This window comes from Corvus kubaryi, unplaced genomic scaffold (genome assembly GCF_017639235.1).
Source record: "Corvus kubaryi isolate FWS band 111438036 unplaced genomic scaffold, C.kubaryi_AGA036_p1.0 68, whole genome shotgun sequence".
In the NCBI taxonomy this organism is placed as follows: domain Eukaryota; kingdom Metazoa; phylum Chordata; class Aves; order Passeriformes; family Corvidae; genus Corvus; species Corvus kubaryi.
Genome location: NW_024582056.1, coordinates 11,687,728 through 11,701,234, shown reverse-complemented (window position 1 = coordinate 11,701,234; position 13,507 = coordinate 11,687,728). Strand labels below are relative to the sequence as shown.

Here is a 13,507-nt window from a genome sequence, read left to right as displayed (position 1 = left end):
CAGGCATAACATAGACTCATTTACATTATGAACATCATCCTTTCATTTCAAGAACTTGCATTTTAAAAGTTACCACATACTAAATGTATGAACAATAACAAAGCAATGAGCACCACTGAATGAAAGCAAAATATTTCTTAACAATTACGCAAAGTAGATTAAAACTAAAAATTAGATTCCAGTTCTCCTTTCCGTGTTCACAGACAATCACAACTACTTATAGCCAACATTATAATTCTATTATATGAACTATGAATTTAGGTATCTGAAATGCCTATTCAATACAGAAAGAAGGCAAGCCAGTCTCTTCAATTAACATAACTGATACTGAAGTGCCTACAGAATTTCTTGACTGTTTTAACCTTCTATTTAATGCAAAAATACTCAGTCTCATGCCACTGCAAAAACCCATTAAGCTTTGTCATCACTTGTATCAAAATAACAGAAAATCTTCTAAAAGTAAAAATGCCAGACCATGCAACAGCACTGCTTGTGTGGTAGTAGATAAAAACTTTAGAGCAGATGTGCATCACAACCAGTCTCTATTTTGAGAGTAAATTTGGGGAAGCAAGAAAGTCCAAATGGCATTTAGCAAGTAAATAAAATAGTTAGAAAGACAATGAACTGAGACCTCTGCTTTTAATTTATGAACCTGCTTTATACTCTTGCCTTCCCAAACCTATTTGTCTGTTTTATCTACTCATTGCACTCAGTCTTAAAACTAGACTGCAAGCTGTCAGAGGTGTTAAGGACCTTGATTTTTATTCTTACTATTAGTCTGTAGGGTGTTTGGAACAACAGGACATGACTTTAGATTGGGTTTCCAAGGCACCACAGTGCGTATATTGCACAATAATAGCTACTACAGCAGCCCAGGAAAAACAACACCCCTGTTGCTGCTCAAGTGTGAGATGATGTCAAAACACCCCTTGTTGTTTTTACTAGTATGGAAATGGGCAGGAATGTAGCCACAGAAGAAACTTGACTTAATGTATATTTATTTTGGAACATAACGCTTCCAGGTTATAACACCACTGTCATTACTTTCAGTGAAGGGAATTAATTTTGTAGGGCAAAATACTCTATTTCCTTGCCTTCTGCAGCCATAAGAACACAAACAGTACATGAGCATCAAGAAATGGGAAACAATAGTGCTGCCTTCCTATCCATCACCCTACAGACTCCATGGAGAGCCAAATGCAGTTGCTACACTGACTGCCAAGCTAATCTGGTTAATGGCCACCTAAGCTAGTCTGGACCAGACGGAAGAGAAGGACACACTGCTGAATGCACTGTTCCCATAACTCATAAATAGAGGGTTTCAATTGTTTCTACATTTGTGATGCCTAAAACAATCTCTGTTTTTACATTTCCATTATTTTTTCTGCTTTGCCTTGATTTATATCTCTTCCCTTCATTCTAGTTGGGATTTTTGCCAGCTGACACCACACTGAAAAAGAAGTTTGCATTAAACAACAAGTAGGTTTTTTAGATCTGTGGGGTGAACTCCACTGAAGCTGGGACAACTTCATCATTATGGGATGGGCATATTCTTTGAATACAAAAAAAAAAACAAACAAAAAAAAAAAAAGAGAAGTATTCAGTCAGGTAGACAGACTATCATGCCTTGGAAAAGAAAATAAGTGCAGATTTGAAAACTCTAAGTCACTGATTCTGAGTTTCTGCATGGTTAACTTGCAACATTAACAACTATGCTAATTTCAATTTCCAGGAGATAATTTTCCAAATAGATATCCTTTTATTGCAGTACTATTGCCCCTGTAGTGATGCACCTGCAATGAATTGCCACATGGAGGAGAAGGCAAGTAAAGGAAGAGCTGAAAAACAAGCACGGAATGGTGGCTACGAGAAGGAAGCCTATTTACACCTTCTGTCTGTCATCTTTGAAGGTACAAAAGTCGAGGAGAAGCACAGTCTGTCAGAATTGCAAAAAAAATCCTAATTCATTTCATATGTATCTATATAACTATGTCAGACTTGGCCAAGAGAAAGAATACATTTGTGCATGCACAGGCAAGCAACCATCAGATACACTTTGTGCACTAGACATACCCTCCTACTACAATAAGCAGCACACTTGTTGAGGTTGGTTCCTTTTCTTTCTAGAATACTCAGGAAGTTGTTAGAATTCAACCCACTAAATTCAACCTATAGACTCAAGTTACAACATTTCAGCATTGAATCCAATGCAGACAACAGGGCTACAACTCACAGTGCTTTTGCTGTGTTTGGTGAAAAACTGGTGAAAGGGCAGGACAGCCACAAAATCTGAATGTTTGCTTTGCCACTGCCCATAACATTGCATGTGAGACTTAATGCTAAATGCCTTAGCATTTCCAACTAGACAGATTAAATATAGCAAAGGAAGAAAGAACTATATATTCAAACCAGGTGTTCTCAAACGCTTCCCACTGGTACCTTGCTTCCCAGAAAGGGAACTTTTAAACAGCACCTGTCCAGTTTTGTACTGCAGATGACTTCTGTCATTCAGCTTCTCAGCTTGCAGTGAGTGGCCTTTGAAAACACTGTGTACAGCACTCTGGAACAAACCTCTTGGAATTGCTCAGAAAAAAATGAGACATCAAATGGAGAAAACAACTTCAGCAGGGCCCAGATTTCACCCTGACAGGAAAGGACATTCTGACCCACTTTAACTTTTAGAATTTGTGCAAGTATTACCTTAATACAAACAAAGTACTTAGTCTAAAATATTGCAGCTCCCATAATCAAGAATATTTTTAGACCCTATCTCTACTGGAGTTCTTCTGTTAATAATACAATCATATCAAATTTTGTGCAGGGAAACAATTCCAAACTGAAAGTTCGGCAGGAGGCATGTTTTATTCAGACCTGAAGCTATAGCAAACAATTGAAAAATGTGTTTGATGAATAATCTCTTTCCTCAGGTATTCTGGTATCTGCCTGAGGAATAGTGGTATTAAACAGCATAATGGATCTTGATTAACAGAACCAAATGCTCCATTTTCTCTAATGTCTCAAATGAATATGTTAACATAAATAAACTGTGAAATTGACCAAGAGATCGATAGAAGCAGAAAAAAATTACATGGCTAAAAATTTCCACCTATACAAAAGTCCAACACCAGGTCTACCATCATGAAGTCCCACATATTTCAAATGAGGAATTGGCTAGCAACAGTGTAGTGTACAACTTGTATCAAGATGTCACCTTGTGACCTGTACAAGGTTATCGTATGAACAGTTGGCAAAAAATGGTGCAGTCCTAAGTGCTCCACATACTGCTCTACATACTGAAGCTACTTTGCATGTTGCCCCTGTAACTCCTAAACCAGTTTTCAGTTAATTTTGAGAAAAAAAACCCAAAACATGTAGTACTGCAGAATGCTGCTAGTAGTGAGAAAACAGATGTGTGAATATTGCTAAAGTTTTTTGTTGGCTTTTGTTGCACAAAATGAATGTTTTAGCAACAGAGCAGAGACAACAATTTCACCAAAGGAGATATTTTTGAGAAGGCACTGGACAGGTGAAAATCTAGTTTCATGTGGAAGCATCAGCCTCAAAGAGAGCTTTACTGGCACAACTAAGATGTGTAGCACACCTTCTACATATGTATGGTATTTACTTAATAGATGAGGCAAGATGTTAAGGAGATTCCATGAAGCCCTTTCACTAAGCAATGCTCTGTTAAGTAAGAAGGAAAAGTAAGCATCTTACTCTTGATAAGCATTTCTTAAAAAAATTGTTCATTTACATTACTTACATAATTTAAAGTGTCTGTATTTGCTGGTGCAACAGCATTAATAAAGCAAAACTGTTTTAAAATACTTGTGTGCATGTGTGAACATACACACACGCTTTCTTCATCTGTAAAAATATATGTATACAAACATGAAAAGATCTATAAAACATACTCTCCACTTGTGAGCTGAAGCAAGGCAAGAAACCATTGAAATTTACTTTTCATATAAAACCTAAAGACTATTAGCAACAAATATTTTCTGACACCTTATGTATGACTTTGTGTTAATTATCTAAAAGTGAAAATTTTCTCCAATAGATAGGCCCCATATTATGAGGGAGAGAAATAGTAGTTTGTCTAGAACATGAGATATAAATGCTATCTTTGGAAAAATCCAATTGCTGAACAGCAAAAAAAAAGCATAATCCAAAAGAATTTAACTGTTTAAACTAGGAAGAAAGTATTACTTCATATGTTGCATTCGTGTTACACCAGGCAACCCATCATTGCTGTGACGTGTGGCAATCCATTGTTGTTTAAATTTCAGTTGAGTTTTGGAGAACAGATTATCACATAAATCATATACTGAATACAGATTTTTGATGATGCTGCAAATGTGAAAAAAAGTGGAATACCTGCAAAAAGTGCATGCAGGTCATTCTGAAAAGCAGCAAATGAACACAGGAATGCTGGCTGCCAGATCTAAGTTATCCTCTGAGGAAGAGTTCTACTTCCCTTATATGGTTTTATTTCTTTCCTATTTTTTTTAATTACTTAGACATCATTACAACATGAAATGGAAGATAAGCAGTCCTCCAGAATGGAGAATTAGACTTCTGAATATTTCTTTAAAAGACATGATTTTAAAAATGCCATGAAAGATCATATAGGCTGTCAATACTTTTATCCAGTCTGTAGCTGTTGTAAGAGCCTCAACAAAATACAGGAACTAAAAGAAAACAACAGGACATCCAGGAGTGCAAAGGAAAGATTGGAGGTAGAGACACACACACTAGAAGGGAGCACTAGCAAGGACGAGGGGCAAGAGTCGCTGTATGAAGAAATACGCTGTCAATAAGAAATCAAAGAAGGGCTTATAGGCAAGACATGAGAGCTACACAACTGAGATTATTTGATTACTTGCTTTTCAAGGTATTAAGGGGGCTCACATTCTAACAATTACCTTTCGATAAATAAAGCTTTCCTAATGCACCTACAACTATCTGTATTCTTTATCCTACAGCTCAAAGAAATATCTGAACATAGTGGATGAGCTTCCAAAGAGTTTCCCTTCTAAAGCAAGCACTGTTAATAACTAACACACAAAACAATTCAGATTAGGACAAAGGCAAGGAAACAGGTTGTCAGAAAAAATCATGTTGGCAATATTATCATATTCTCATACATGCATATGAGGCAGTAAGACCTGAGAGATGTTAATATCAAATACAATTTTCTGTTTAGAAGGCTCTTTAGATATGTGGAAATTCAATATATAGTCATCATCATCAGAGATTGCATCAGTTCTGGTGACCCACAACTTAAATAAAGTCTCCCTGAGGATTCTGCTTCTTCTATCTTAGGCAGGATAGAAGAGGCATCATCTCTTCCATCATAAGATGGGGCTATGCAACAACTTTCCTCAATTGTTATCAGATTGTAGTCTGAAGATTACTATTTCCAGTTTCTAACTTACTGAAGTCTGAATCCATATCTGTAACACAATATACTGGTTCAAGCACACTTTCCACTCAAAATGAGACTCATATGTTTTAAGAACAAGAAAAATACCAAATTACAGGAAAGGAGCTACTAAGTCACTTTCATAAAGTGACTTTTATGAAACCAACTCAATTCCATCAAGAGCATACTTTCATGAGCAATTAGTTGGTTTTCAAAATACAAATTTCAAAACAATTTGTTGTTTTGTTCTCTGGTTCAGTACAACTTGCAAGAATCTGTAGTCTTTTTTTTCAAGTGAGCCCCTTTTGGCAGGTGCTTTACTGACCATTTTCTTCTCTAGTGCTGAAGACAAAAAAAGGTCTCTGTGAGAAGGGCAGACAGGGTCAGTTTCTTTCACATATCAGAAGCAAGGAGATGAATGTGAGGACAAGGAGGCTAGGAATATGGATGAGCTTCTTGGCACTGTAAGAATAGCATCCTTTACTAGAAAACAGCTGTATTTCTATTGTTTTTCAACAGCCCTCTAATGTCTGAGCCTACCCAAGAGAGAATCCAAGATGTTCATACTGTGGATGAAAAGTAGAAAAGAACCAGACAGCAATCACAAAGAAAACAACTTGTAGGGGATGAGAGAAGAAAGTACTGGGTAAAAAAATATTAAACACCTGAGGAAGGAGGAAGAAACTGACAATTTGCTTTCAGAAGGATAGAAGGATTTACAGTTACACACGTACTGAGAAAGCAAATTCATATATAAACCTTAAACAACTCAAATGATCTTATTTTCAAAATCAGCTAACTTTTGTGACAATTGATAGGTAACATTATAAAGATGCTCCATTCTTATTCTGTCCTTCAGAGAATATTGAAAGGGTGAAGAAAGCAAGATTCAGGTTTAAGGGATAGAAAGCTAAATATTTAAAGAGGCAAAATTAAGTTTTCAACACATGCAAGAATCATGAGATTTCCTGCAAGAAACTAATTAAAACAACAGTAAAAAAAGCTAAAGGAAAATACAATGTATCCAAGATTTTTAGACCAGCTATTTTGACAGTTCTTTTTCAGGGTTTCATGCTGAATTTAAGTGGTAGTGTTATCTATAGTGTTAGACTGCCAGAGACTGAAACTTAGGCTTTATCTTCTATCAGTAGATAGCAAAAATTTGAAAATTTTAATACCAGTGTTCATGTCAGCAGCCACTTCTAAACAGAGACACTGATGCTTTGTGTCCACAATATTCTTCTCATAAATCAAGTTACATTTTGTAAGGTGGAGTATTGAATTAATTCCTAGGTCCTTTTATGCAAATTTTACAGGGAAAAGTATTACAGCTGGTGGTGGGGTCAGTAGCTCTGACCCAGGAAGAGGTGACCAGTCCGGGGAGATGGTCCCAAAAGGAATCGCCTTCCCGAGGCCTGGTGTCTTCCCTCAGCTGCTGGCAGGAGGGCCCTTTCAGAGACTGTCAGCTCTTTAGTGATTATCAGCTTGTGATTCCAGCTCAGCTCTGCAGGGCAGCCTCCAGGCCAAGCCAGACCACAGAGAGAGACGAGAGGCTCGTGTGGCTGGTTCCGCACAGAGGTAGCTTTATTGTGGGTCTGTACTCCGACGAAGGGGAAAGCCAGGGACGAGAGCTCTCCCTGTCCCACAGGGGCAGAGGGCTTAGCTTTCATAGGGATACAGGGGATGGGTGAAGGCCAATGGGTTACAAAGGATCTGCATAGGGTCTCCTAAAGGATTGTGGGTCTGTCTTTTCTCACCGTGACTAAAGAAGCGGTTGCCTTTCCAGGGAGTCCTGCTGGGCGATTGTGAAATCTCAGCAGAGATCCCTCCAGGGCAGGGGCTGGGCATACCCCACAGAAAAGAAGTGAGCACCATTTAAAAACTGATGTTAAAACATAATTCAAGGATATGATAAAAAAATCTCTGTCAACCCATTTTTTGTAGTTCCTGTGAATTCAATTTGTCATAGCGGATTAAAGGATACTGTTTAAGAATAGAAGAAATCATTTGACCACCTACCAAAAGACATCAAATTCCACTCTGCTGCTCACGTGCAGAAATCAATAACACCCTTTACTACAGCATATTTTCTGCAAAGACCATGCCTTATGTCAAATGCACCAGGAGAAGCAACACACTTCCCTGGGTAGAATAACTCCAACAGCTAATTAACTTTTAGGAGAAGTGCCTGTCTTTAGATTACAGCTATTTGTTTACTTTTTTCTTCCTTTATTTCATTTATCCCTTCTGCCCAAATAAAAGGTAGAATTATAACTTAACAGACAATAGTCTCCATGCATTAAAAAAAAAAAAAGGATTTTTAAGCAAATTACTTCTCTACCTTATTTTTTGATAAACTACGTTAAAGGAGCTCTGATGGTGCCTTTATAAGGACTTCACTGCCAACCTCCAATATTAATTCTTCTCTGCTCACTTTCTGAATTCTCAATTTCTCCCTAAAGTCATTCAAACTTAAAAATGTGGACACAAAAGTTGTACTAGTATTATAGCATCAGTCTCATCAATTTTGAATGGATAGACAAAATGACCTCTTCACATCATTTTGTACATTAAGCTTAAATATAAATCACCTTAGCTGTCTTAAAATGCTTTTCCACCAGGATTAGCAGATAACTCAGAGTCAGTGTTTTCCAGGATATTACTCCCCATTATTCAGACATGCCTAGGATGTGGCTTCATTAAAATACCCGTTATTTAGAATGGATTCAGCTTTTCAAGTCATCTAACTCAGTCCTTAGCACTGGTCTTACTCATCACCTTTCAGCAGTTGTCTTTTATTTTATCAGCAAGGTTATGTTTACTATGTTTACTTCAGCATCACTCATGAAGATAATTAAAAGGCAGAGTTGAAATCCAACTGAAATTCACAAAAGCTCTTCAGTTTGATGTTTCACTAATAATGACTGCTTTTTTTCAGCTACAATTTCTTAGTTAAATTAGCTTTTAGATGTGCTTTATGAGTACCGTATATTGTTGATCAAGCCAATCCTAACAGGAGCAATGTAACATTTGGCCCAATATGGTTCAAAATGTCCAACACCAGCTGCTTCAGAGACAGGGTTAAGCAATGTTAAAAATTAGTTATGCATCAACCTGCTTCCACACCCACACTTTCAGAGGCTAACTTATCCAAGAAGTTCAAGGCATTTAAGATTTAAAAGCACTCCTGTTACTATAGCTATTCATATTACATATCCACTAATAACTATTCTTTGGCTTTTTTAAACATATTACAACACTCTTAGTCTCTCTTAGTAGCATTATATGGCAAGAAATTTCAAATGTTATATATTACTGTGTGCAAAAATATAATGAATCCATTTTGAATTTTCAGCAGTTCAGTTTCATTATACCTCAGGGGTTCCGGCTGTATTTTACTGCCAGAAGGGACTAGATCCAAAGTTAGTATTTCTCAGAAATTTCTAAGACAATAAATGCTACAAAATGAATTAATTTGGCTCCTCAGCAAAACATCTGAGTATCTTAACTCAACAATATTGTTTCCTGAATGAGCCAATGAGACCGCTCACTAGCCTATTACCTGCTTTTGCATATGTTCAGATTCTTTTTGTCATTTATCCATGGTTAGCTACTCACCCCTTGGACTTGCTCTGAGCTTTCCTGATTATTTCTGTACATATACTGCCGGCTGTGGATTATGATAATTTTATTGGCCTCCGTAGAGTTGGTTTCTCCATTTTCTCTATGCTATTTGGCTTCAATGATCTTGTCAAACAGTCATTGCAAGCTCAGTCTAACCATTTTTCTGCATGCTCTGTATACATCTACAAAACAATAACCATCTATTGTGTGTTCCAACCATTTAGAAATTAATTATGCATGACCATATTATAATATATGCATGTATTATGTCTGCACACACAGTCATCCCTGACTTAAAAACAAAATTTTAACTGCTGTCACAAAAAGGTGAGTTTTACTCTAAGGTTTTTTCATTGGAAAAAAACTAAAAATTTTGAGAAAACCTTCCACAAAGAAACAAACTACTAGCTATTATAATGTGCTTTGCATCTTTAAAAATACCAATATTAAAAAGTGTTACAATTAATTTAATTAATGGACTGCTACTTACCTCTAACATTTGCATTTAAAAATGTTCAAATTATTCTGAGTTTATTTTACATTATTTTCGTTGTTGACCTTAAGCAGCAGCCAAGCACCAAACAGCTGCTCACCCATACTCCCCCTCCTCCAGCAGGATGGGGAAGAGAATAGGAAAAGAGAAAGTGAGAAAAATTGTGGGTCAGGAAAAAGGCAGTTTAAGCAGTAAAGGAAAAAGAAAGAAAAATAAACCCAAAACAAACAAACAAACAAACCATCTAAAAAACAAAAAAAATCCAACCCAGGTAATGCAAAGGCAATCTCTCACGACCTCCCATGAGCAGACATGCTCAGCCACTGGTAGCAACAGCTACCTCCTCAAAAAAATTCCTCCCCTCAGGTTTTTGTTGCCAAGAATGGCACTGTGTGACATTGAATAACTCTCTGGTCAATTTAGTTCTTCTGTCCAGCTCATGTCCTCTCACACCCTCTTTCTCATCCTCAGCTTATTCACAGCAGGGAAACGGGAAAAGAGAGAGCCTTGGCACCACCATTACTGCTCAGTGAAAGCCAAAACACTGGTGTGTTATCAACACTGTTTCAGTCACAGATCCAAAGCACAGCACGATAGAGGCTGCTATGAAGAAATTTAAGTCCATTCAAATCAGACACAGTATACTAAAATACCATAAAACATAACCAGGAAATATCAAATCTCTGACTTCAATGAGATACAGTCATATTTTGCTGAAATAATTTCTCTTGCCTGTTTTTGGCATTTGTCATCAGCCTAAACCGTGTACAGATTTTCTGCAGTTTCATTTAAGAACTGACATACACACCTCTCCGCTAGGCCTCCTAGTCTGGGACACATGAGACAACATTTTGGTTTCTGCACAATCGTGACACCTCAAGAGCTCAGCAGCAGTAAAGGATAGCCAACACCCCTGCTTGAGCTCAGATCTGTGCTTTGTCAAAGCATCTCTCTAGTCCAAATTCTTTTACAAATCAAATAGCAGCATCCTGTGATCTCCTCAATAATCCCAGCTGCTTGGTCTAGGGGGTTTTGAAAATTCATTTGACTGCTTTGACAACAGAAAGTTTGACTGCCTTGGAATCTGCTGTCAAAGACAAAGTTATACAGGTCAAGCTATTGCCCATGGAGTATTCTGGTTAAGTTTGACAATGATGGATACTTTTCATGACCATTTCCCTGATCCCTTATGCCTACACTTCACAACTGTCCCTAATGATGAATGACAGTCATCTGCAATGAATGACAATTTTTCAGTACTCTCATCCACAAAGAAATGGCATTATCATCACATTTGCTTGCTATAATTTATCAGGCTGAAAAAATACAGTCTCTGATTACTCAATTCTTTATTAATCTAATAACTTGAACAAATACTACTTTATACATTTTGAGATGCAGATGGGAAAGTATATCAGGCTCAGGTAAAATATATTGTCTTCATTTACTTTGGGAACTGTAAATCTCACTCTTTAATGAAAATGCAACATGGACAAGACAGATTGTTTTGATTTGAAACTAGTTCAGATGTCCTAGATGAGTCTTGAAGAAATAAACTGGCTTATAAAATAAGGGATATTCAAAACTGTGTTTTGAATAGAAGTCTCATTCTCACCACTGACAGAAGTGGCAATTTTATTTGCTTAGTGAGGTTGTTTTAGTTTTATACAGTTATGTCTCCACTGATTCAACAGGGACTGGAATAGCCCAGAAAACAGACCTGGAAAAAGTCATCCATTCAACCTTGCACTTTGTGAGAAAAGGTCTCACCTTAGGCCACAATTATTGGCAATGATTACTTATCACTGGCAGAGACAATTGAATTTATCTTAACAAATAATGAAAGCTTGGTTGAAAATTGGTATTTATGTTACTGTAACATTAAGGTCCACAGATCAGGACTTCCCTGTGCCTGTACTTTATAGAAACAAAATGAAAAGTACTGCACATAGAACAAAATGTTTGATATCTGACCAAAGAAAACTATAATCTAGATGTCAATCTTCAAGTAGAAAGAAACATGATAAGTATAGAAGCATGAAAATCCCAGAAACAATGAGAAAATATTAATCAGCTTGATGGGCAGTGACATTAGAGAACCTGAGTCTTGGATTTTGTAATGGCATCAAGTTATGATCATTAGTGATGATTATTGATTCTTCTTATAAAAAGAATGTTTAAAAGAGAACAAACTTCCTGAGTTTTCAGAAATGTTCACAAGGACCTCCTCCCAGGCTTGCAGGGCAGAAAAAGAGGAAGTATAAAGGGTTTTTCTTTAAAAAAAACATGTAAGGGAACCTAAATTAACATGCTGCTTAAGAAGACAAAAGATCTCCTATTACAAGGGGAGCCAGATTTTTTTTCTTTTGAATTGCACATGGATGAACATGAATGTTTCTTTATAACAGCTTATAGATTTTATATCTGTGTATATCTCAGCAATATTTATCCATTTTCAGTATGAGACAAAGAGGATAATTAGTTTCCAGGGACTGGCACGAAGCAGTAAGTTAATGCCGGTGCAGTGAGACAATGCTCGTGTGCATGTGTACACAGAGGAGTGACTGTGAAATGATAGCGGTAAATCACAGCAGACATATAAAAAACTACTATCCAAGGCAGACACAAAAAAGGAATTAGCAGATGGTAGCAGGCAGTATTCGCCATTTGCTTGTGCATTCCTCAACTTTGGGAACTTCGTGCATGCTTAAATTTGCATTTTTGATCCTTAAAAATTTAGTTGCTTCAGAAGACACATAATTTTTTACTTACAGACTGATTCAGCATCATTTGTATGGTCCAGGTGTGCTGCCTGTGGAACATTGGGCATTTTCTCAGAGTCCTGCAGCAGCTTCAGAAATACCTTCGATGAAAGTAGAAAAAAGTAATTTAGAATCCATTTACTAAAACTATTATATACACGCACACACATATATCTATCCTAAACCATCCAGACGGTCAGAAATTACTACTGACTGCTGTAACCACCTTGCTGGAATATGACCATAAAATTAGTCAAGCTCTCCAGTAAAATCCTGGGGATAAGAGAAATTAAATAAATGCCAATAGATACAAAAGCACCTATGCAAAATATTGCTGACCCATGAACACTACTATCTGTGAAGATTTTTCAGTAGATTGTCAGCCCTTGATTGACTTTTTATGCTCCTAAGCTGTGGTATGTTCTGGAACTCAGTTACTGCAGTTTTTACCAAGGAAACAGTGACAGCTTCAACTCCCTTCTGATGCCCCAGCTAGAAATCTATGGCCACAACTGGAACTCTTACCAACAAGCAAATTTTGCTTTGTCTTGATGAAAGTTTTCTTTTGCTCCTTCCTCTCTGTTTGGGTTGAGCTGCAAGACAGATTATACCCACAGTGCAACTTTCAGAAATCATTAAGAAACCATTTATTTCTTCCCACAAAAGAACCTGATATCAGCTATAACAAAAAATTCGTTGTTTCCAAGGAGCTCATACAATAGACAATAAAAACCAGTCAATGTGAAGTGCTTTATAGCTCTTGAAAGATATTTCTTGACTTGCTAGGGTCTGGCTGTTACGAAAACCATATTTTGCTTTGTCGATATAATTGCCATTTAACAGCGGTTATTGATTGCATTTGTTACCTGCCAGCTTTCAGGGAACAATTTTGGTCATTAACAACTGCAAGACCAGAAATTTCTGGCCTAATATTTCTATATTAGACCCTGGGGGTGAATCCTGACAGTCTAAGCCACATTATAATTTGTTTTCTTGGACCTGCTTGCTGATGGCACTGAACACCAATCCTGTCAAGCAAACCAAACTAAAGTGTAACAAATGAATCATAAAATCACTGAATGTCCTGGGTTGGAAGAGACCTTTAAGATCATCTAATTTCAACCCCTCTGCCGTGGACGAGGGCATCTTCCACTAGACCAGATTCCTCGGAGCTCCATACAGCCTAGTCTTGAACACTTCCAG

At 37.1% G+C, this 13,507-nt stretch overlaps 1 protein-coding gene across 1 annotated transcript in view; it reads right to left on the bottom strand.

The window, feature by feature from the left end:
- Window positions 1–13,507, bottom strand: part of ABCA13 (ATP binding cassette subfamily A member 13) — a 179,713-nt gene that overhangs the window by 83,958 nt on the left and 82,248 nt on the right. The window contains exon 35 of the mRNA XM_042048864.1: window positions 12,315–12,405. Coding sequence (XP_041904798.1) covers window positions 12,315–12,405 — 91 coding nt within the window. The remainder of the gene's footprint in view (window positions 1–12,314; window positions 12,406–13,507) is intronic.